Below are 25,676 nucleotides of genomic sequence, written 5' to 3'. Positions count from 1 at the left end.
TGTTTCATGGATTACAGCCTGTCAATGTGTGGGTGAATGGAAATTGGGGAAGCTTGAGTGGTGGTGCTGAGATCTTGTGGGAACTTCTCAATCATGGAAAACCAAGCAGTAGAGAGCTAGAATGGAACCTGCGTTAGACTTTTCATCATTTACCTGTTCTGACTTAAAGTCATACAGCTAGGCCCTGTGTCAACCCCCCCAATGACAATACCTCCAAATATTCAAACATGTATGACAGTGGGAGAAATTTTTTTCACATTTAAATCACAGAGAATTGATAATAATTATAAAATAATATATATGGAGCTTTGGCTAGAATTCAGAAAACAATAAATGTGTTCATTATCATAGGAAAATATTTATCATGCTTTTCATCTTAATATATAAATATGGTATTAATTTCAAAGGAAAAGAGGATTGAATGGCAAGGATTGGTTCTCATACATCTATATCAAAGATATAGAGCTGCAAAATGTAAACAATATAATTAAGTTTTCTGCTTTGTGTTTAACTGGTAACACAAAATGTCAAATCATTTTTCTTTTTCCTCTGATAACGTAAGATGAAATGATTCAATATTATGTTTATTAAGCCTGAACCCTAATGATACTGTGTTTATTAAGCAGAACCCTATGGCTTATTGTTTCTGTCTTGTTTATTGAAACCAAAGATAAAGAAAGAAAGGTCCTCTAGACAACAAATGGGATGGGCTAAGAACAGAATAATGTTAGAAATGGAAAGAAGGTGTTTGTTGAACTTATAAACTGACTTCTCAAAAAAATTTTCACTCACCTAAGTAAGACAAAATTGATGTTATCTGCATCTCATTAAGTTTTTCCCATTAGATCTTCTGTCACATGATTTAAAACTTTTAATTTTATATATGTTAGGACATCTGTAAGTAGATATGAATGAGTGTGTGTGCCTTTATGAACACATTCACGTGTGTGACTACAGGGAACCATATGCACATGTATGTGGTAATGCTGGTGTCAGCCATCACCTTCCTCCTTGTTTGAGATAGGGCCTCTCTTGTTTACTATCTGTCACATGCTAGATGGCCCTGGTTTTCTGGTGATTCTCATGTATCAGCTTCTCATTTTTCCACATGAGTGCTTGGATTTCTACAGGGCTAGCTTTGTGTGAGTTCTGCTGACTCCTACTGAGGTCTTCATATAAGCAAAACAAGCACTTTTAAAATTTTGACAGGTTAATTGTATACAACAAGTTGTTATATATATATATATATATATATATATATATATATATATAGGAAAGGAAACAACTTCACATAGTCATTATGAAGCTCTCTTTCTCAATGCCTTCCATGTTAGGTTATAGGTAATTATTTCGATCACTTTGTGTTAAAAGAAAATTCCTGACTTCTTTAAAATATTTCCAGGTATTTCACTTTCTCGCTATTCTTCTCCTGGGTCTGTCTTTGTAATATCTAACACTGTGATTTAAGGAACTATTTGCTGACAAGGAATCACGAGGATCCATTACGAAGATGAAGGCTGCAGACAACCTCTGAATACCTCCCCCATTTGAAAAGCCTTCATTACATAGCACATTTCAGGCTGGGAATGTTCAAAATTTGTCTTAGTTTCAGTAATTGTAGCTTTGTCTGGAAGGGTGGCATGATAAAGAATCACTTGTAAAATGTGTGTTTTCTTTGGCACTCAGACGGAAGCTTGCTAGGCAATACATCTAATTAAGAATGAGGGTAAGGGAGTAATCATGGTTTGTCATCATGTATTATCATTACTTGAAGGTATATGAAAACTTACTGTGACTTTTAAGATCATGGTCTCATAACAAGGTTTATATTTGGAGCTAGAAGTAATTTCTCCTTTATTAGCCCAGGATTTTCATACAGGAGCATACCTTATTTTGCAGATAAGGGTCCATTAGATACATTCTGTAGATATAGCTCATTGTGTTTTGTTTAAGCTGCAAGAGACTTGGCTGCTCTGCTTAGAAACAACTTTTGTCCATTGTTCAAGACCTTGAAAATTGATGCATTGTCTTTTGGGAGCTAACACAGCTTATTTAAGTTTAACTTTCTCTGGAGAGGCATAGAGATAATGAAATGCAATTCCTTCCTTGAACATAACCATGTACATAACTTCCAGTCCTCCCTGATGCATAAAGCACATTTGATAAGAGCAATTCAAATATTGTAACAATTAGTGTTGATTCTTCTTTTAAGTTGTGAAAAAACCTATGTCAGCAGTTAAGGCATGTGGAGATAACCATTTCTGAGGCCAGCTTTTCATTATGTCACATGCACTGATATTTCTAAGTTTTTCCTGGTTCATTTTAGATGTAATCTTGCTGATAATGTCTTCAAGAAGCATTATAAAGAAGGAAAAATGAAAAGGCCCCTGGGGTGTATACACAGGGGATACACATTATGGTGTTCAGCTTACAGGTGCAGGAGTCCTAGAATACTTATCAGTGTGTGAAGTCACTCTGCTTTTTAATCACTGTGTGGAGCCCTTCTTCTGTGTTAATTTGTTTTTTGTTGTTGTTGTTGTTGTTGTTTTTATTTCTGTGATAAAGACCATAATCAACAGAAACCTGGAGAGAAAAGAGGTATTTGACTTACACTTTAAAATCAGTCCTTCAGTGACAGAATTCAAGGCAGGAACACAAGCAATGTGGGACTCTAGAGGCAGGAACTGTGGCATAGGCCATGGAAGAAGGCTACTTGCTGGCCTGTTCCCACAGCTTACTCAGTTAACTTCCTATTTTATTTAAACAACTTTGTTTTGCATGTCAATCCCAGTTTCCTCTCCCTCTCCCTCCCTCCTCCCCTGCCCCCTACCAGCTCCCTGTCACATACCCTTTCTGCTCCCCAGGCCTTCCATGGGGATCTTCAAAGTCTGTCAAATCATTTGGACCAGGGTCTAAGCCCTCCCTGACATGTCTAGGCTGAGAGAGTATCCCTCTATATGGAGTGGGTTCCTAAAGACCATTCGTATACTAGGGATAAATACTGATCTAGTACCAGAGGTCCCATAGACTGCCTAGTCCTCCTAACTTACACCCATGTTTAGGAGGTCTGAGTCAGTCCTATGCTGGTTTCCCAGCCATAAGCCTCTCTCTCTCTCTCTCTCTCTCTCTCTCTCTCTCTCTCTCTCTCTCTCTCTCTCTCTCTCTCTCTCTCTGTCTCTCTCTCTCTGTCTCTCTCTCTCTGTCTCTCTCTCTGTCTCTCTGTCTCTCTCTCTCCCTCTCTCCCTCTCTCCCTCTCTCCCTCTCTCCCTCTCTCCCTCTCTCCCTCTCTCTCTCTCTCTCCCTCTCTCCCTCTCTCCCTCTCTCCCTCTCTCCCTCTCTCCCTCTCTCCCTCTCCCTCTCTCTCTCTCTCTCTCTCTCTCTCTCTCTCTCTCTCTCTCTCTCTCTGGTTTTTGAGACAGGGTTTCTCTGTATTGTTTAGGAGGTTTCTCTAACCTGGTCTTGACCTCTTTGCTTATCACTCCTCCCTCTCTGCAACTGGATTCCAAGAGTTCAGCTCAGTGTTTAGCTGTGGTTGTCTGCTTCTGCTTCTATCAGCTACTTGATGAAGGCTCTAGATGGCATATAAGATAGTCATCAATTTCATTATCGGGGAAGGGCATTTAAGGTAGCCTCTCCACTATTGCTTAGATTCTTAGTTGGGGTCATCCTTGTAGATCTCTAGACATTGCCCTAGTGCCAGATTTCTCTTTAAATCTATAATGGCTCCCTCTATTATGGTATCTCTAACCACACATCTGACAGAGGACTGACTTCCAAAATATACAAAAAAACTCAATAAGCTAGTCACCAAAACACCAAATAATCTAATTAAAAAAGTGGGGTAAAGAAGGTGGAATAGGGGGAAGAGGGAATCATAGGTTAGAAGACAGACCAGGCACCAGTGTGACCTCTAGTGATCTAAAGGGATGACACCAATTGGCAAGCTAAGCAATAGTGGAGAGACCACTTCGAATGCCCATTCCTGATAATGAACTTGATGTCTATAACCATCTGGGAGCCTTCATCCAGTGACTGATGGAAGCAGAGGCAAACACACACAGTTAAGCACTGAACTGAACCCAAGCAACCCAGTGACACAGAGAGAGGAGCGATGAGCAAATTGGCAAAGGGTGGGCTGGCAAAACCAGCAGAGATAGCTGATCCAAACAGGGAAGAGCTCTTGGATCTCAGACCGACAGCTGGGAGGCCAGTATGGGACTGATCAGACCTCCGGAATGTGAGAGTCAGTGAGGAGGCCTGGGCAACCTATGGGGCCCTGAGCAGTGGATCAGTGTTTATCCCTGGAATACAAACAGACATCATGTGTCCATAACACAAAGAGGAATGCTCTCTCAGCCTGGACTCTTAGGGGGAGTGCCTGGACCCTACCCTGAGTTAAATGACAGACTCTAGATATCCCCTATGTAGAAGGAATTGGCAATAGGGTGGGAGGCTGGGGGGGGATGATGGGGAGGTGCGGGAGGAGGGGAGGGAGAGGAACTGGGATTGACATGTAAAACAAGCTATTTAAAATTAAAATAATAAAAAAGAACTAAATAGGGAATTCTCAATAGAGGAATCTAAAATGTTGAAAAGACACTTAAGAAAATGCTCAACATCCTTAGCTATCAGTTAGCTTTCTTACACAAGCCAAAACCGCTTGCCTAGGGATGGTACCATCTACAGAGGGCTAGGGCCTCTCTTATCAATCATTACCCAAGAATGTGCTCTATAGACTTGCCTACAGGCTAATTGGATGGAGTTATTTTCTCAACTGGAGTTACTTCTTCCCATATGACCCTAGCTTGTTAACACAAAACTAGCTAGCACATCTTCTGAGCAAGCAAATGTATTTCTCCAATGTCTGTCATGTTTTTCACTGTTGTCTCTACCATTACATTCAAATTAAGGGGTAACTAGGACAGAGGCAAATATACCCTGTCCCCCTCTATCTCCATCCTGAAGAATCAAAACCTTTCTCTCCTTGCCCTTCCTATCTTACTGTTAACTCTCATACTGCTCATCACTGCCCCCTTTTTTTCTACACCATCACAGAATAATCACTATTGTCAATCACACCACGCATGCTCATTGTCTTCTAGGGACAAGGGTCAGAATCTGAAGGGCAACACTTGCAAGCCTGTGTTCTGGTGCACAGCAGAGGTTGGGAAATGAAGGGGGACAGCTATCTCTGCTTAGGTAGTCTTTCATCAGTTTATTTTTTCAGATAATAGAAAATAGGGATGCATCTCTCTTTCAACTCCTAGTCCAAGTGTACACACCTCATGTGGCTAGTAAAATGATAGAAATTTGGAGGTGCCTGATTCACTTTAAAGTAACATACACAGACAAGTACCTGTTTTCCACCACCTCCTCTTGGATCAAACTCATCACTTAATTTATTTAGGATGATGTTTAGAGCATGTTGGAGAAATTAACTCAGGTGATCCTTAGAAATTCTTTGGGTGTTGAATGTTACCCCTTTCCCTGAAAACAGAAAGAGAGGTACAGATTTGTTACAAATGGTAGGACATGATTTTTTGTTTTTGTATTTTGTTTTTAAGGAAACATTCCAAATTATATGAATGCAGGTTTGTAGTACAAAGCTGTGATATACTACTATATTTTTGTTTTGTTTTGTTTTGGTCTTACCCTAAGAGGGGAAAATATATAAAAGCATATAGGTAGATTTAGAGAAGAATGAGAGGAAATAAACATATGGGCATGAATGCATAGATGGTGTTCTCAAGACTCACTCACTTCTTAGGATGCTCTGAGGTAGGGACCACGTACTCCTTCCCTGCCCTAGTTCCTTCTTTCTCTCATGCTCAGTTTATAAAATGAAAGAGATAAAACTGATGAGTGGACAGCTGAGAGCAAAAGATGGAAGCCTTACAGAGCTGCCAGGATGCTACTATGCAGCTGGCATCTTCTCTTACTGCTGAAGATGGGTGTAGAGTGTGACCTTTGTGCAGCAATTGATTTTATAATACACCTTTATTGAAAACAGGAAAGGATGGATTATCATTGGAGAGAAACAGAGAGCACACCTTTCTAGAATTCCTGATGAGTCTTTCTTAGGCTCAAACTCATTTTGGTTTGGGAAAAAAATCACTGTGTTCATTGCAGCAAAGCTGACAGCGTTTTCCTTTGAAGAGCTGGTGGAATAAATGGAGTCACTTAGGTTAGACTCGGGGTATCTATAACTTTAAAGCTACACCAGCACACTGCAGAGTCCACAGAGAGAAGAAATTTTAATTTATACTGCAATACTAAATGTCCTACATTACATATTTCTCAGGCTTAGGTCTATATTTGAATTAATTATAGAGATTATGTGATCAAAAACATAATGCAACTAGGTGAAAAATGAACAGAATGGATTAAAAGAGAAAAATCATAAATACCTGGCTTTTCACAATGTGAGGCTGAATATATATCTTGTGTATAAATGACCTTTGCATTAGATACTTGGGTCCACCAAGGTATCTCTAAACTAAGTCTTATTATAATAAAGAAACTTGGAATAAAGCCCATTGCTATTCATCTTTTTTGAATTATTGTCTGAATTTTGATGCCTTAGATTTCAATTTCATTTCTCAAGACTAGAATTAAATATACTTTGGGCTTATCCAACAACAAAATGCATAAGCATAATTGCTACTGCTTTGTATTGTAAATATTTTACTTATGTGACTATAAATGTCGATTAGGGCCGAGAAGTGGCTCAGTTGTTAAGCCACTCTTTTAGAGGATACAAGTTCAATTCCCAGATCCCATGGGGCTGGCTAGGAACAGCCCATAAACTCCAGGTCCATGGGAAATAATCAATACCCTCTTCTGGTCTCTATAGACACCTACATACACACACCTTAAAATGAAAATAAAAATAAATGACATGTTTATAATCATTATATCTATTTATATACGAATCACCAAAACTAATATGCATCATTTACTTTCAGGGGAAAAGGACCACTAAAGCATACCACTGATGTAATCTATGCAGCTAAAATGATATCAGAGTCAGGATCAAGGATGGATGTTCTTGCTCGACAGATTGCTAACCAGGTGAGCCACTTATAAATAGACATGAGGAAAGGCTTTTTTTCCTATTTGCTCTCTTCTGCTTGATAATTGACTAGAGTACAGTTGGGTGATTTTAAAACTGTATTAAATATATTTCCTTCCTATATTAGAGTTTCAAAAATTTATAACATTATAATTATGCAACTGGTGAGATATTTAGCTTTAATTATTCTGTTTTAATAAATCAACTTTATCAGATTCAAAGGAACTAAATTCTTTTAATCAGTTATGTGGCATAACAGGTGTTTCTCTTTTCCTTGATGTTCTTGAGTGGTTCACATTTTTCTTCTAAAATGGTAGGTATTTGAGGTCAATGCTTTGTAGCATTATTGGAACAATAAAGAAAAGGTGTTAGTTATAAAATCTACAACTCTTGAGCAGACTGATGTTTCTCCACACCTTTTATTCTTTTCCTTGAGTTTCTCACAGGTTTTCAAAAACACTTTTAAGAATACCTATATTATGAAGTTATATGTATAGTGAGAAATTAATATTTCAGACAGGGTGTAATACGAATACATTTATTTAACTTCATAGTAAGTATTTCTTTGAAGGGGAAATACCTCTTTGATTTTTGCATATACTGAATAAGTTTTGATTGTATATTAAAAGTAAAACTTTACTGAGATATTGTTCAGTATGACTCTTGCTTTCTCATCTCTGTCTTTATACATTCTTTGATGGAACACGAGGAAACATAGATAATATATTTGTGGAACAGTGAAGAACAAACAAACGAGGAAGATACTACCAAAGAGTATTTTTAAGTTTCTGGCATGGGTATTGCTTCTCAATATCTTGTTGCTTTAAATATTATAAAATTTTATAATTTAATCTGCTGTTTAAAGTAGGTTTAACATTGATCATCTGAATGTCCAGAAGCAGGGATAGCACTAAGACAGTTTCAGATTTCAGAAGACATGAGATTTCTCATTTTCAGAATAAGGGGTCTTAACAGGCTAATTCTATGAAATTTTTCTAAAAAACATCTAAGAATATCCCAAATTTTAAACACTTCTTGTCCAAGAATTTCAGTTCAGAGTTATGGACACAGCACTTAGGACTTCAGATCTAAAAATGAATTCCATTATCTTGAAATTCAGAATTTCCTAATTTCTTAAGTAAATGAATCTCATACTTGCCTATATATTTCCTTAATTTAGAATTGAATTGCATTTACTTTTGTGAAGGACTAAATATTAGTGAAAGAATTAAAGTGTATTAGTTTAGCTGGATTTTCAGGTACTAATATGCCTTTAAGTACTGAATGCCTCTTAGCTTTGTTCTCCTTTTTGTGTAGAAAACATGACTATAAGAGGTCAAACACTACCTCATTCTTTAAAATTTTTATTGTTAAATTAAATTAGAAACAAGGTTGTTTCACATGTCAATCCCAGGTCCCTCTCTCTTTCCCTCCCTCATTCCACTCCCTCCACCAACCCCCCCCATAGCCCCTCACTTCCCCATGGAGGGTGAAGCCCTCCATGAGAGTGTCCATAGTCTGTCATTTCATCCAGGGTAGGGCCTAGACCCTCCCCCCAAGAATCCAGGGTGAGAGTACATCTCTTATTGTTGGATGGGTACCCAAGGTCCATTTGTTTGCCAGGTATAAATACTGATCTACTACCCAAGGCCCAATAGTTTATCTAGGACTCCTCACTGACACACACATTCAGGGGGTCTTGATCAGGCATCAGTCTGGGATTCAAGAGCTAACCCTTGTCAGGTCAGCTGTTTCTAGGGGTTAAACCAGCCCAGTCTTAACCCCTTTGATCATCAGTTCTCCCTCTCTGCCACTGGGTTCCTTGAGTTCAGCTCAGGGTTTAGCTGTGGGAGTCTGCATCTGCTTCCATCAGCCATTGGATGAAGGTTCTGTTTCTGAGACTCTCTGGCAGTGGGATTGTAGGCTGGCACTCCCCAGATCTATGTCTAAAATCCATATATGAGAGAGTATATACCATGTTTGTCTTTTTGTGACTAGGTTACATCACTCAGGATGGTTTCTTCTAGTGCCATCCATTTGCCTGCAAATTACAGGATTCCATTGTTTTTTTCTGCTGAATAGTACTCCATTGTATAAATGTACCACATTTTCTCTATCCACTCTTCAGATGAGGGGCATCTGGGTTGCTTCCAAGTTCTGGCTATTACAAATAAGGCTGCTATTAACATAGTGGAACAGATGTCCTTGTTGTATGAATGCACATCTTTTGTATGTATTCCTAAGAGTGGAATTCTTGTGGTAGGCTTATTCCCATTTTTCTGAGGAATCTTCATACTGATTTCCAAAGTGGCTGTATGAGTTGGCACTCACACCAGCAGTGGAGGAGTGTTCCCCTTTCTCCACAACCTCTCCAGCATAAACTGTCATTGGTGTTTTTGATTTTAGCCATTCTGACAGGAGTAAGATGGTATCTCAAAGTTGTTTTGATTTGCATTTCCTGGATGGCTAGGGATGTTTCTCTCAGCCATTTTAGACTCCTCTTTTGAGAATTCTCTATGTAATTCTGTAGCCCACTTTTTAACTGGATCCTTTGGTGTTTTGAAGATTTGCTTCTTGAGTTCTTTGTAAATTTTGGAGATCAGCCCTCTGTCAGATGTGGGGTTAGTGAATATCTTTTCCCAATCTGTGGGCTGCCTTTTTGTCTTGCTGACTGTGTCCTTTGCCTTACAGAAGCTTCTCAGTTTCAGGAGCTCCCATGTATTAATTGTTGACCTTATGGTCTGTGCTGCTGGTGTTATGTTCAGGAAGCAGTCTCCTGTACCAATTCATTCAAGGGTACCACCCACTTTCTCTTCTAAGAGGTTCAGTGTGGCTGGATTTATGTTGAGGTCTTTGATCCATTTGGACTTAAGTTTTGTGCATGGTGATAGACATGGATCTATCCACATTCTTCTACATGCCAGCATCCAGTTATGCTAGCACCATGTGTTAAAGATGCTTTCTTTTTTCCATTTCCATTGTATAATTTTAGCTTCTTTATTGAAGATCAGATGTTCATACATGTATGGGTTAATATCAGGGTGTTCAATTAAATTCCATTGGTCTACCTGTCTACTTTTGTGCCAATACTAAGCTGTTTTCAAGACTATAGCTCTATAATAGAGGGATGGTGATGCTTCCAGATGTTGCTTCGTTGAATAAGGTTGTTTTGGCTATTCTGGGTCTTTAGTTTTTCCGTACAAAATTGATTATTGTTCTTTCACGGTCTGTGAAGAATTGTGCTGGTATTTTAATGGGGATTGCATTGAATCTATAGGCTATTTTGGCAGGATTACCAGTTTTACTACATTGATGCTACTATCCAAGAGCATGGGAGATATTTCCATTTTCTGGTATCTTCTTTAATTTCTTTCTTTAAAGACTCAAAGTTCTTATGATACAGTTCTTTAACTTGTTTAGTTAGCATTACCCCCAAAGTATTTCATGTTGTTTGTGGCAATTGTAAACGGTGACCTTTCTCTGGTTTCTTTCTTAGCCCTTTTATCGTCTGTATCACTTACGTAAACTATCATATCATTCGCAAATAGTGAAAGTTTGACCTCTTCCTTTCCAATTTGTATCCCTTTGATCTCCTTTTGTTGTCGTATTCCTCTAGCTAGAACTTTAAGTACAATATTGAAAAGGTATGGAGAGAATGACAGCCCTGTCTTGTTCCTGATTTTAGCGGAATCGTGCTGAGTGTCTATCCATTTTGTTTTATGTTAGCTGTTGGTTTGCTGTATATAGCTTTTACTATCTCTCCAAGACCTTTATCATAAAGGAGTGTTGGATTTTGTCAAAGGCTTTTTCTGCATCTAGTGAGATGATCACGTGATTTTTGTTTCTCAGCTTGTTTATATGGTGGATTACATTGATGGATTTTCATATGTTGAACCATCTCTGCATCCCTGGGATGAAACCTACTTGATTGTGGTGAATGATTGTTTTGATGTGTTCATGGATCTGATTTGTCAGTATTTTATTGAGTATTTTTGCATCAGTGTTCTTGAGGGATATTGGTCTCCCAACCCAAAATAGCCCAGGGCCAGATGACCTCATTGCAGAATTCTACCAGTAATTCAAAGAACAGCTTATACCAATTCTTCTCAAAGTATTCCATGCAACTGAGGAAGAAGGGTCTTTGCCAAACTCTTTCTATGAAGCTTCAATAACCTTGATACCCAAGCCACACAAAGACACAACTAAGAAAGAGAACTTCAAACACTACATCTTTTTGAAATCTTTCTTGTATCTTTTATTCTTTAAATGGACCAGATCACTGTACAGCAAATCTTTGATATAATTATTCAATATAGCCATCATTTTAAATGTTATTCTAATTACATGTAAGGAAAGAAGATATTCTACTTCCACACAGCATTGCTATTTTCCAAGAAAATTAAGTGGTCATTGACCACTGAGACATTATGGATAACAGACCTCAGATTTTTTTTTGATTATTTGAAACAGGGTTTAGCTACATTGTTTTGGAGCCTGTCCTGGAACTTGCTCGGTAGTCCAGGCTGGTCTCAAACTCACCGAGATCTGCCTGCCTCTGCCTGCCGAGTGCTGGGATTAAAGGCGTGTGCTACCAATGCCCAGCTAGAACTCAGAATTTTCACTTTGTAAAGCCAGATAGTTTTCTTTTCTAAATAAATGTGGATCTAAACAATCGACACTGGGAATTAAAATCCAATGAAGATGATTTAATGACCATCATGGGGGACTGTAGTCAGAAGCTTTTTTGTGTCCCACCCAGTCCTGCAACCAACTTATAAGGTAATCACTCAGAGGCTTAATATTAATTATAATTATTTGCCTGACGGCTTAGGCTTATTACTAGCTAACTTTTACATTTAAATTAACCCATTTCTATTAATCTCTGTATCACCATGTGGTCTGTGACTTACTGATAATGCTGTAGTCTTACTCCTCCAGTGGCTACCGTCATCTCCCTGACTCTACCTTCTTCCTCCCTGTATCTCTGCTTGGATTTCCTGCCTAGCTGTATTCTGCCCTGCCATAGGCCAAAGCAGCTTTATTCATCAACCAATAAAAGCAACAACACATATTCACAGAATACAGGGCACCACAAATCATTTCCCATTTTCTGTCTAATTAAAAAGGAAGGTTTTAGCTTTCAACATTGTAAAATTACATATACCAAAGCAGGTATCAAGAAATATAGTTATAATATTTAGTCTACTTTTATTTGGCAAAGTTATAGCAAACTACAATTATAACTATCTAGTCTTCAACTCCATTAAAGACCACAGAAGGATATATTACCTAAGTAGACAGGAAGTGCATTGTAAACAACTTCCGAAATTCTAGAAATATCAGAGATATCTGGCTACCTGGACAATCACCCAAAGTTCTTTGTAAAAGTGAAGCATTGATCATCAGCCTAAATGCCTACAGTATCCAGAAGGCTTCTCAATGAAGCAGGACATTTGAACCTGTCCTGTCTATCTTGGCAGTTTGTCAACCATTTTCTTCTATGTCCTGTAGACATTGATCAAATATAGTTATATTATCCATCTCCTTCAAGATTTTAAAATTCAGAAATTTTTTTTTCACATAGCATATCATATAATGTCTCCTACTAACATCCTCACCTAACCTTACTTGTCTCCATCACTCAACATTTCTTGTACTTTAAAACTGAGCTTTTGTGGTACCTTTACTCTGCCTTTTAACACAACACAACTCTGGTACCAATATTGCATGCAACATATATTATATTCCAAAGGGCAGGATTTTTTAGCTACTACAATTCTTGAATGTTTTGCAAAAGAATAATAGTATAGCAAGCTGGAGAATAGCAATGCAAGCCCAGGCTTCCTGAACCTAGGAGCATATGTTTTTAATTCCTCTACACGTCTCTGTGAGTTCCCATGTCAGCATAAATTATATAATACAACCAACACCTTAAAGACAGGAAAAATAAAGAATTTGTACAGGTGCTGACGCAATATACCCTTCAGTAAGGAGGAATGAATAGAAACACAAGTGAAATATGTAAAACATTAAGAGACCCTGGCAATGTGTCCAACATCTGCCTACCATTTCCTTGTAACTGTCAAAACAAATACTTCTATGTTGTTGAGTGACTAATCCCACTCAATCATGGTCACAATTAGAATCAATTTATAGTGTTAAATGAATTGACAATGACAATTCAAGAATGATAGTACCATAAAATTTGATATATATGTTTGAAACCATTAACAATTCATTTAACTATGATCAGAATAATCTACAAGTGTAATTTAGTTGGTATTTATACCATATTGTTGGTGAATTTCCTTATTTGTAATTATTCTGTGTTGATGATACGAACTAAAGATTTCATTATACTAAAACTACACTAGAAATTAGATTCTAGATCCTTCATTAAGTCATAATTACATATCCCTTAAGAAGGTAATTCCCAGATGTACCTTGTGACAGTGTGTGTGCTTTGATGCTGTTTTCTTTCTGAAATTTATTTGAAGTGCAGATGTTGATGCTGAGCTCTGTCCTGTAGATTAATGAGCTCTTACTTCATGAAAGCAAATGCCTAACGGCTCCTCAGGAATCAACCAGTATAGACACTGAAAATATGATGTGTGTGCACTCATCAAGGGACAGTCAGTTCTTGTCGAATGAAATCCCTTCTACCATTTTCCCTTTTAGTGTTTCTTTGTCATTTTTACATCTAAGCAATGCCATAGACATTCCTTCCTCCATTCCTTCAAAACTGTGACCCTAGGAACCAGAGGGAAGATGTTCTGTTAGGTCATGGGGTTAATTTTTTGTTTTGTTTTTTAATGCATTTTTTTAAAATTAGAAACAATCTTATTTTACATATCAATCCCAGTTCCCTCTCCCTCCCATACTCCCATGCCCCATACTGACCCCCTATCCCATCCACCATCCACTCCCTGGGGAGGGTGAGGCCTTCCATGAGGGATCATTAAATCTGTCAAGTCATTTAGGGCAGGGTCTAGGCCCTCCCCCTTGTATCTAGGCTAAGAAGTTCGTTTATGCACTAGGGATACATCCTATTGCTTAGAATCCTAGCTGGGGTCATCCTTTTGGATCTCTGTATAATTCCCTAGTGCAGATTTCTCTTTAAGCCTATAATGGCTCCCTCTATTGATGTGTCTCTTTTCTTGTTCTCCTCTATTCATCACTTGATTTGATCTTCCTGATCCCTCACTTGCTCCTCCCCCCTCCTCTTCTCACCTCCTCTTTCTTCTTTCTCCTGCCCCCTCCCTCCATGCTCCCAATTTTTTCAGGAGCTCCTATCCCTTTCCCCTTCACCATGGGACCATGTATATCTCTTTTACTGTTCTCCTTGTTTCCTAGCTTCTCTGGAGGTGTGGACTGTAGTCTGGTAATCTTTTGGTCTATGTCTAATACATGTATATGAGTGAGTAAATACCATGAAAAGTAAAGATAAGAACACTTTCTCCTTATAACTCCCTACCTGCCTATAAGGAAAATAATAGTTGCTGGGAGAGGTAAGGAGAATCACTGTTTTTTGAGGGCTCTTGGTAGGTTTCCCATGTGCCAGTTGGGTGGTTGCACACGTATGGACACGTAGGAAGAATTAATTGGATTTAGTTATTACCAAAACTAATTTTAAAAGAAAATATTTAGGTGGGAATGCTGAGGAGATATGAAGTTGAGGGAAGGAAATGAGTGATGGATAGGATCATATTTCATGGTATACATGTATGAAATTATTAACAACAAAGAAGTATATAATGATAAAGTTTCTAAGTAACTATATTTTGTTTGAATTAGATTTATGCCATGCTTTCACAGCCTGATTTTATGTGCAAGATAATATACTCTGTAAGTTTGTATCAACCCAATTTAATTCCTCCATTTATAAGTTTCAGGCATCAGGGAAGAGGGCGATATTTTGAATTACAATCAATTATTTTAAAAATCATTTCTTTTTTAAAGTTTCTCACAGAAGTCATCATAAAACTTAAAAGTAGATTATAACAACTTTTCTGTACAATTATTAATGGAAAAGAGTTGGTATAAATGGACACATTTTTGCACCTATATTTTTTCAGTGCTCAGGGTATATGGTCTTGAATTTAACTTAAAACTAAAACAAACAGACAAAATAACACATGTATTTATGAAGTTTTAAAATACAAACAAACAAAAAAGCATTTAATTGAGGCTTGGACTCGCTTACCATTTCAGCGGTTTAGTCCATTGTCATCACAGTAGGGAAAATGGCCCAGGCAGACATGTTGCTGGAGATGTAACTGGGAATTCTACATCTGAAATGCAGGAAACAGGAGATAGAGACCCTGGGCTTGCCTTGAGCTTTTGATAGCCCAAAGCGCAGCCTAAGTGACTTACTTCCTCCAAAAAAGCCATGTATACTCCCAGGCAATACCTCTTAGTCCCTCTCAAGTAACATTACTCACTAATGACCTAGCTTTGGAATATATAAGCCTTCAAACCCACACATGCAATATAACCCTTAGAATGGGCCTTAGTTTTAGGGGACCCTCCCTTGCTTCTTACTTCTCTCATCCCTCATACTACCTATTTGATCCTCCATTTTCAGTCTTCCATTCCCCTCACAGCCATCCATCCATCACTATTTATTCTATTTTCCTTCTTAGGCATAACATTCCATGCCTCCCCCATTCTTTTCACACCACTATACGGAGTGTTGGTAGTCTATTGAAGACTTAATAGCTAGCATCTACATATAAACAAATACATGCCACATTTATCTTTTGGTATCTAAGTTACCTCACCAAGGCTGATTATTTTCTAGCTCCACCCATTTCCCTGAAAATTTGTGGTAAGCATTTTAAAACAAAAACAGTCTTTACCATCAGAGTCTCTATAGACATCACAATAAAACAGAATCAACTAATGTGTGTTTATAGGTGCTCACAGAGACTGAACTGACAGCCAGGGAGCCTGTATTGGAATGACCCAAGCTTTCTACATATATGTGATTGTTGTATAGCTTGATCTTCCAGTGAAACTCCTAATGGTGGCAACAGAGACTGTTTTTGACTCGTTTACTGGCTTTTGGGATCCTACTCCTCATACTGGATTGCCTTGTCCAGCCCTAATACATGGAGAGGTTTCTAGTCTTACTGAAACTTGATATGACAGATTTTGTTGATATGCATGGGAGAAGTGACCTTTCCTAAACAGAAACAGAAGAGGAGTGGATTGGGGGTGGTATCAGAAGAGATATGGGGGGTGGGACTGAGAGGAAAGTAGGGAGGGGAAACTGAGGCCAGGTTGTAAAATAAATAAATTTATCCCTCAAAACAGAATGAAAGATCATTCTCAAATTTTGATAAATAATTCTTCTAAATATGTGTTTGACTATGAAAATTCAAATTTGTAAAACTAGAAATATCTGAGGAAATGGTTGCCCAGTTGAGCTGATTTGTTCATTATAAACTGTGCCATAGAAATTACAATGTTGGGTGCTTTAAATACACACAAATATTAGAGGTAAATAAGAAACCTTAGAAAGGCTTTTCAATGTCAACAACAGCTTTTAACACATTCTAGAGCATGAGATTTTACCTGTTGGAATGATTTTCTTCTGCAGGCAAAAAATAATTTACTGATTTCCAAGATTTTCATCAAATATATAACCAAGATTTTCATCAAATTCGTAAATAAAAGATGAATCTGGGTCAAGTTGCTGGCAACTACAGAAGTTCATTTCAAACTCTATACCCATCTTATCATCCTTTTCCTAATAGAATTATATAGCCTTCGAGCCTACCCTTGAACAATCCTCTTGAAAAGGATTGAATATTTTCTTTAAACATGTTAAAAGTGAGAGAATGTAGCATTGATTATTGGTTCAAGAATAAAATTAGTTATCAAACGGAGATAGCTTCTGGGTTAGGGATGGGGCATGTGTCCACTTCCCTCTCAGCACTGGAACACCATAGGCTTGGACCTATGTAGTCGCTGTGTATACTGCCAGTCTTTGTGAATTAGTTTATATCTCAGTCCTGCTGTGGTTAGAAGTCCATGCCCACTGGCTCTTACAATCTTTCCATCTCCTCTTCTTCAGCCTTCCCTGAATCTTTAGGGGAGATTTTGATGGAGACAACCTATTTAGAGCTGAGTGTTCTAAGGGTCTCTACTCTCTGCTTATTTTCTGCCTGTGGGTCTCAGTATTTGCATCTATTGAAAGAGGAAGGTTCTATGATGGTGGCTGAGCAACTTGGTGATCTACAAGAATGTCCTTAGGATTAATTTCATTTCTACATACCTTTAGCAGAATAGTAGTATTTAGTTTTAATCTAAGTCCATGACCCATTTAGTTCCAGATTCTTAGCTACCCAGGCAGTGTTGCCATGGGCTCAATATCATGGACTGGGTCTTAATTCCAATCTGATAGTAGTTGGTTACGTCAACAACTTTTTTGTTCTTTTTGGTTTTTACGAGACAGGGTTTCTCTGTATTGTTTTGGAGGCTGTCGGTCCAGCCCAGCCTCGAACTCACAGAGATCCACCTGCCTCTGCCTCCCTAGTGCTGGGATTAAAGGCGTGCGCCACCACTGCCCGGCATACTTCCACAACTTTTGTGCCAATATTGCACAAGCATATTTTCAGACAATTAGGAGTGAACCCCACAAAGCCTGAGAAAAATGCTGCTATCAAAAATCTGTGCTTCTCTCCGTTCTTCTGTTTCTAAAATTCCTTTAAAGCTTTTGTCATTCTACGTGGAAATTCAATCCCACTTCTGACACCATTCTGTAAAGGGAAGCTTTTTCTTTGAGAGGAGCCTTCCCGCCAGCCTGGTTCTAGAGCCACATCAGTCCCAAATAAACACACAGGAGGCTATATTAATTATGAAGCTGTTGGCCTTGCTTGTTTCTTACTGGCTAGCTCTGACTTAAGTAATTACCCCATAATTGTTAATCTAAGTATGTTTCTTACTGGAGAAGTTCCGGGCTTCCTACCCCATGGCGGTTACATCTCAACTCTCCTGTGTTTCTCCTACCCAGAGTCCTTCTGGACTCCTAGTCCCTCCTATCTAGATTCCCTATTGGCCAGAAAATGCTTTATTGACAAATGCACAGGACTTCCCCAACACAGACATGATGCTATTATAAATGGAAGGTTTTGTATCTCAGTTGGTGCTTACCTTTCTCCTCTAGTAGTACGTAGCGTATCTTCTAGAACCATGAACACCAGTCAATAGAGGTGAAGGCTCCAGGAAGCCAATAACTCCACTTTTCTGCATTCAGTGTGTCATATAGGTGGTGTCTTCAGCAATAGGGCCTTACCATCGGTTTATGGAGAGCAACCAATAGCTTTGGCCAACACCCAGGTTTGTTTGGTATGGGGGTGCTATGGGTTCATTTTGATCAATAACTCTATTAGATGTAACTGTTTGCTGGTGGTTTCATTTGGTGGTAGGAGATGTCTAGTCAGGGCTTTGTCTCCCCTGTTATGTGGTGACTCTATTTTTATTTCTTTCTTTTGTATACGCATATATTTTAGAAACTTTTACCTTATTAGCTTTCAGTATAACCCACCCAAATAATCCCTAGTTTTACCTGTCTCTCTCTTGCTTCCTACTTTTCTCTTCCCCTATGCTACCCACCCATATGATCCTCCCATTTCATCCCCTGTGCCCCTCACACCCATCTATCTATAACTGTTTATTCCATTCCCCAATCCCTCTTATTGGGATTGTAGACAGCTTATTGAAGACTTAACATCTAGCATCTACATATAAACAAATAATACCACATTTGTCTTTTGGTGTCTAAGTTACCTCACTCCATTCATTTGCCTACAAATTTTGTGATGCTTGTTTAAAAAGAAAAAAAATTAGTTTGTACCATCAAAGTCTCAATGATTATACAAACAAGAGTTAAAGGCAGTCCATGTACCTAAGAGTAGATGGCCAGTACAAAGGTACTCAATGGTATTTTTTGGAGGATTTTTTTCTCACTATGGACACTTTTTCCCTTTTATTCGTTTTTGAAATTTTATTTATTTAACATCCCAGTTGCAATTTCCCCTCCCTCTTCACTTCCCAGACTCCACCCCCTAATCTACTCATTCATTTCTGTTCAAGAAAGGGCTGGATATCAATAAAACATGACATATCAAATTATAGTAAGACTAGGCACCTCGTCTCTTGTTAAGGCTGAATATGACTACACAGTATGAAGCATAGGCTCCCAAAAGCCAGCGTAAGCGTTAGAAACAGCCCCAACTTCCACTGTTAGGAGTCCTGCAAGAGGACCAAGCTACATAACTATAACATATGTGCAGTATATCTACCTAGGTAGTCCCATGCAGGCTCTCTGGTTGTCAGTTCAGTCTCTGTGAGCCCCTATGAGCCCAGGTTAGTTAATTCTGTGAGTTTTCTTGTGGTGTCCTTGACCTTTCTGTTGCTTACAAACTTTTATGTCCCTGTTTGGAAGGATTCCTTGAACTCCACCTAATGGTTAGCTGTGTGTCTGCATATGTTTCCATCTGTTGATGGATGAAGCCTCTCTGATGACTATTGGGCTAGGCACGAATCTATGTGTAAAACAGGATATCATTAGGCATCATTACATTGGCTTTTTTGTCCTTCAGTTATGTTTGGTTCTATCTTAGGTCTCTGGGTCATTTACCCTGTAGGTCCTGGTGCTCCAGGCAGTGTCAGAGGTGGGCTAAACCAATTATTGTTAAGGCACTTACTCAATCTCTAGGCCACCCTTACCCTAGCACAACCCATAGGCAGGACAGACTGTAGGTTGAAGGTTATGTGACTAAGTTGTTTTCCCACTCTCTCCACTTGATGCCTTAACTGATCACAGGAGGTAACCAGTTCAGACTAAGTATCTACTATTTCTAGGCATCTTAGCAGGGGTCATACTTGTAGATTCCTGGGAGTTTCAGTGGCACCAGGTTTTTAACTGATCCCAAAATGTCCTCCTTTCTAGTGGTCTCTTTAAGTACTCTCACCCTCTGTGCCCCCCTAACTTAACCACTCATGTTCCCATCACCCCTACCCACAGTCCACATAGGACATCTCTTCTATCTCTTCCCATTCTCACAGAGAGGACTTTTTATTTTAATATTACAGAATTTTTCTTACATATTATTGTTTCCAGTTTTGTTTTCATAGGTTGTCTGTGTTTGCGAATGTGTGTGTCTTTTTGTGTGCGTCTCAGTATGTGTTTCTTCTTTTTCTTTGGCTCTTTTCACTGTTGCTGTTTCTTTTGTTCTATTCTGGTTTGTTTTTATGTCATTTTCTTTCATTATTTTTAGATGCCCGTTTGTATCCTGGTGAGAAATAGAGGGAAAAAAAAGATGTAGATTTGGGTGTGTGTGAATATAGAAAGGTTCTGAGACGACATTTTTAGAGGATTGTTTGTGTCCTAATGAGAGAGAAAAAGAAAGGGTGTGGATTTAGGTTGGTTACAATGTGGGAAGGGCATGGGAGGAGTTGAAGGAGGAGAATCTATAATTAAAGTATATCATAAAAAACCTACTCTCAATTAAAAAAAAAGAATCAAATCAGTAGTTATAAGGTAAATTTCATCAGGAGTTTTATAACCCTTAATGAACAAATCCACACTAATCAAATGTGGAATTTAAAATAAAAATCCAACTTAAGAAGCCCATTCATATATCAAGTGGCAGTTTAGTACCTACTATGTACAATGATGCCCGCAAGAAAAGTGATATTGATTCTAGCCACAGATATAATGATGGAGGCTCCATCTTGTTTAAATTCTATCGTTGCTACTTATTAACTGGCTAGGAAACCACCTCTCTGTGCCTTTATTTCTGCATTTTTTTAACTGGGAGTTTTAGTGGATCCATGGATTACACAGGGATTGGAACATTCCCTGTATAACAGAAGGGTTATACAAGTAATATGCCTACATGATAGATGAAACACTACCTATGCCAGGACTGCCACTGGATCTGACCATAAGAGTAAAGAATAAAGAGAAAATTATTCAATAAGCAAACTAAAAAGGGTTTTTTGGAAGGGGTGCTGTGTAGAATAGATGATTGTTCATCCATATGGATGAACCAGAGAAAACAAAACCCTCAAATTTACTATTTTTGAAGCTTACTTTGGAGATCTGCACAATGGTGTTTTCTAGATATGACTGGAACGTTGCTGTGAATGCCAAGCATCATGCTTTTGAAAGACCAGGTTCTGTACCTCACATGGAGGAAGTCCCCAATGCTCATGTACTTCCTGCCAGGATGAAACGGTTGGGGGATGCACCTTTCTTCATTGAATGGAAGATACCTATGTCTTAGAGTTTGATTACTGAATATGGTAACATGCCTGAATTGTTTAAAGTAGCATCCTGCAGTCAGGAAAAACTATATGGAAACTAGTCACTGTCTTTCCTCTGCTATTTTTCTATTTTCTTCTCTTTCTCTTCTGCCTTTTGCTCTTTCTTGTTTCCTTTTATTGAAGTAAAATGCAATCTTCATTGAGAGATTTGTAGAATACTATTAATTCCTTATTGCAAACACATGTGTACACACACACACACACACACACACACACACACACACACACACACACACACACCCCAAAGCCCATTTATCTCAACTCCTTTGCCATCACGTCTAATGTCTTTCTCGCTGGTGTTCATGCATCCACCAAGCTTTGTATATGTATATTTCTATCTAATGGGTGGAAATGTTTCTGCAGAGAAATATATTTTAATCCTTTATTGATTATTATTAACTTTGAGTGTAAGTTGACATGTCCTTATCTTGTACCTCTGACTTGGAGATATGTAAACAAAAGTATTTGAAAATATCAAATATACTAAACTTCTTAGGAATTACCCAACCATGCCTCATCCTAGTTATAAATTAGTTATTACTCTCTATATATGAGTTCTGTATCCACCAACTCAGCCATATCCAACTGCGTTTGGCATAAGTGGACCTTTATTTCTCAAGCAATACAATGTTCCAACTATTTATATACTATTTAAATTTTATTATTTATATGCATATAGATATATTTAAAATTAACAAAAGAATGTGCTATGCACAAATACTTTGCCATTTTATTTAAGATGAACTGAACAATTTTGGATTTTGGTATCCATACATGTCCTGGGACCTCGTCTTAGTAGATAGTGTAAGATGATTATAATAGATGAATGCAAATAACCCTGAGAGATTTTTCTAGTCTTTCATCTTACTTTTTTACATTTATATATTCATGGGGAGTGGATAGGACTCACGTGCCACAATGTACATGAGGCTATCAGAGGATAAATCACAGGAATTTGACCTCTTCTTCTACCTTATGAGTTATAAGAATTGAACTCCTGTCATTGGATTTGGTGGCAAGCATCCTTAATCCTGAGCCATCTCACTGATGGCCATTCATCCTACCTTTTAATTTGTAAACTTATATAATTCAATTTAAAGGTTTTAAATATCATTGCAACATTGTGGAAATAATGCGTATTTATTTCAACCCAAATGTAATATATGAAGCAAGTGGAGATAACTGACTGTACGATATCATTAACATTTTTATAGACTTCCCTTTCAGTATGCTTAAAATCTACACATTTGATCCAATTTAGTTGAAATGATGCATGTAATTTTAAATTCAGAGTTTTTAACCTTCCACCACTGAACATTATCTCCAATATTGCTTGAAAATATTTTAAATGTAATATTGTATGTTATTTTATTTATGCAAATGCATTTGTTTGTGTAGGTGAATGCCATACATAATCTGTGAGTACCTTTGGAAGTAGGAAGAGGGTGTCACCGCCCCTCAAACTGGAGGTACAGGTGGTTGTGGACTGCTTGGTGTAGGGTCTAGTAGTTAAATTTGCTTGGATCCTCTGCAAGAGCAGCAAGCACTCTTAACCACTGAGCCTTCTCTCCATCCACTGAAAATGTGTTGAAAAGACACAATGTCACAGTATTTAGATAGACTTTCATATTTTCTCTTTCTACTATTTTGTGTTATTTACAATCTTTGATCTTTTAAGTGCTGTAGCAATACATTTCTTTGGTTACAAGTTTCTGTTTACATGTCTATGTTCTTATGAAAAGTTACTAAAAATAGAACTAAGGTGAGGAACATAATTTTTAAGCCTGTAACTTTATGAGGGAGACAGCAGGAAGACTCACCTTAATCCTGAGACATTTGCCATGTTATAGTGATGTTTAGAACTAATTTCATAGGCTTTCCTTATCGAAAATTAGCCAGAAAGAGGGACTGTTTATTTAAAAAGTGGCCTGCTTCTTTAAGCGACGTGTCTGCTTCTGAGCTGCATTGCATCTGCAGATGTTATCTCATATAGAAATAATTTCCATTTTTTTTACAAAAGCTAAGAGCACCAAAGCCAAAAGTTAATATAACATAATGTATTTCTTTGTGGATTGGGTATGCTCACACAAATATCGCAAGGAAGACAGCAAAAATGTATGCATTTCATGGAATATTCTTGTAGTGGTTCTTGTAGCTATCTGTCCCTGAAGTGATGAGATAATTGCCTATTACTATTTCTTCAAGTAAACCTAAAGACATAATCTGAAGGCTCTTGTACTTATCATAAGTTGAAGACAGCTCTTCATACATTTCTTCATATCTGTACATTCCTATAACAAATACTTTGCCTAATCTCAGTGACTACACCTGAAGAACAAATAAGCTGTTTCAATAGGAGCTTTCTAATGCAGTGTATGGAACTGTAGCTGGGCTGGCATAAGAAAGAGGGCTTGTGGAAAATCACTGCCCTGTAAGGTATCCATGGTGTGTGTATTCCCCAATCTGATGTACTTTTTCATTTTGCTATTTCTATTTATATCTCTGGTATTCTTGCAGTGTCCAGATCCATCGTGCAAACAGGATTTGCTGGCTTATCTGGAACAGATTAAATTCTACTCCCACCAGCTGAAAATCTGCAGCCAAGTTAAAGCTGAGATCCAAAACCTTGGGGGCGAGCTCATCATGTCTGCCGTGAGTACTACCTGACACCTCCACCATTACACACAGAAGACATTAGAAACAGCGAGGCCATGGTACCACTCACCACCATCTCTCAGATGAATTTAGCATAGGACAAACTTGATCACAGTTAATATAAATTGCATGTAAAATGAATGTAGTTCAAAAAAAAAGGAAGGAAGGAAGGTTGCCATCAGGGAACAGATAGAAAAGCAATCATTATTGATTATTTCTGACCCAAGTTTTAGCCCAGTCCATACAATCACTTTCTAGGCTTCTTTTTTTTTTCCTCTTCCTTTTTTTAAAATCTAAGTTAGAAACAAGCTTGTTTCACATGTCAATCCCAGCTCTCTCTGCTTCTCCTACTCCCCTTCCCTCCCCACGAGGCCCCCCAGTCTCCAACCCAACCTCAACTCCGATTCCCACGGAGGGTGAGGCCCCCCCATGGTGGATCTCCAGGGTCTGTCATTTCATCCAGGGCAGGGCCTAGGCCCTCCCACAAGAGTCCAGGTTGAGAGACCATCCCTCATTGTGCGGTGGGCATTCAAAGTCAGTTTGTATGCCAGGGATAAATATTACCCAAGGCCCCAAGGATTACCTAGGCCTCTTCACTGACACCCACATTCAGGGGGTCTGGGTCAGTCCCATGCTTTGCACACAGCCATCAAACTGGGTTCCAAGAGCTCCCCCTTGTTCAGGTAAACTGCTTCTGTAAGTTAAACCAGCTCAGTTTTAACTCCTTTGCTCACCAGTTCTCCTTTTCTGTGACTGGATTCCAAGAGTTCACTTCAGTGTTTAGCTGTGGGTGTCTGCCTCTGCTTTCATCAGTCACTGGATAAAGCTTCTGTTTCCCAGACTCTCAGGCAGTGGGATTGTATGCTGGCACTCCCTTGATTCATGTCTAAAATCCATAAATTAGTGAGTACATACCATATTTCTCTTTTTGTACCTGGGTTACCTCACTCAGGTTGGTTTCTTTTAGTGCCATCTATTTGCCTGCAAATTTCAAGATTCCATTGGTTTTTTTTCCTGATGAATAGTATACCACTGTGTAAGTGTACCACATTTTCTCTATCCACTCTTCAGTTGAGGGGCATCTAGGTTGCTTCCAGGTTCTGGCTATTACAAATAATGCTACTATGAACATAGCAGAACAGACATACTTGTTGAATGAATGTACATCTTTTGGGTATATGCCTAAGAGTGGAATTGCTGGGTCTTGTGGTAGACTGATTCCCATTTTCCTTAGGAATCTCCATACTGATTTCCAAAGTGGCTGTATGAATTGGCACTCCCACCAGCAGTGAAGGAGTGTTCACCTTTCTCCACATCCTCTCCAACATAAACTGTCATTGGCGTTTTTGATTTTAGCCATTTTGACAGGTGTAAGATGGTGTATCAGAGTTGGTTTGATTTGCATTTCCCAGATGGCTAGGGATGGTGAGCACTTTTTAAAGTGTCTCTCAGCCACTTTAGACTCCTCTACTGAGAATTCTCTGTTTAGTTCTCTACCCTACTTTTTGATTGTATCCACTGGTATTTTGGAAATTTGCTTCTTGAATTTTTTTGTAAATTTTGGAGATCAGCCCTCTGTCAGATGTGGGGTTAGTGAATATCTTTTCCCAAT

The 25,676-nt window shown here is 38.4% G+C and overlaps 1 protein-coding gene across 12 annotated transcripts in view; it reads left to right on the top strand.

Annotated features, from left to right (window-relative positions):
- The window catches only part of Ctnna3 (catenin alpha 3), a 1,429,068-nt gene that overhangs the window by 1,353,940 nt on the left and 49,452 nt on the right, over positions 1-25,676 (top strand). For all 12 annotated transcript variants that reach the window (XM_040732537.1, XM_040732539.1, XM_040732546.1 and 9 more), the window contains 2 exons: positions 6,966-7,071; positions 23,927-24,061. In XM_040732537.1, the coding sequence (XP_040588471.1) occupies positions 6,966-7,071; positions 23,927-24,061 (241 nt within the window). The remainder of the gene's footprint in view (positions 1-6,965; positions 7,072-23,926; positions 24,062-25,676) is intronic.

Source organism: Mesocricetus auratus, unplaced genomic scaffold, assembly GCF_017639785.1.
Source record: "Mesocricetus auratus isolate SY011 unplaced genomic scaffold, BCM_Maur_2.0 Super-Scaffold_100027, whole genome shotgun sequence".
In the NCBI taxonomy this organism is placed as follows: Eukaryota; Metazoa; Chordata; class Mammalia; order Rodentia; family Cricetidae; genus Mesocricetus; species Mesocricetus auratus.
Note: the sequence above shows the minus strand (reverse complement) of the source record. Positions and strands in the feature narration are given on the sequence as shown.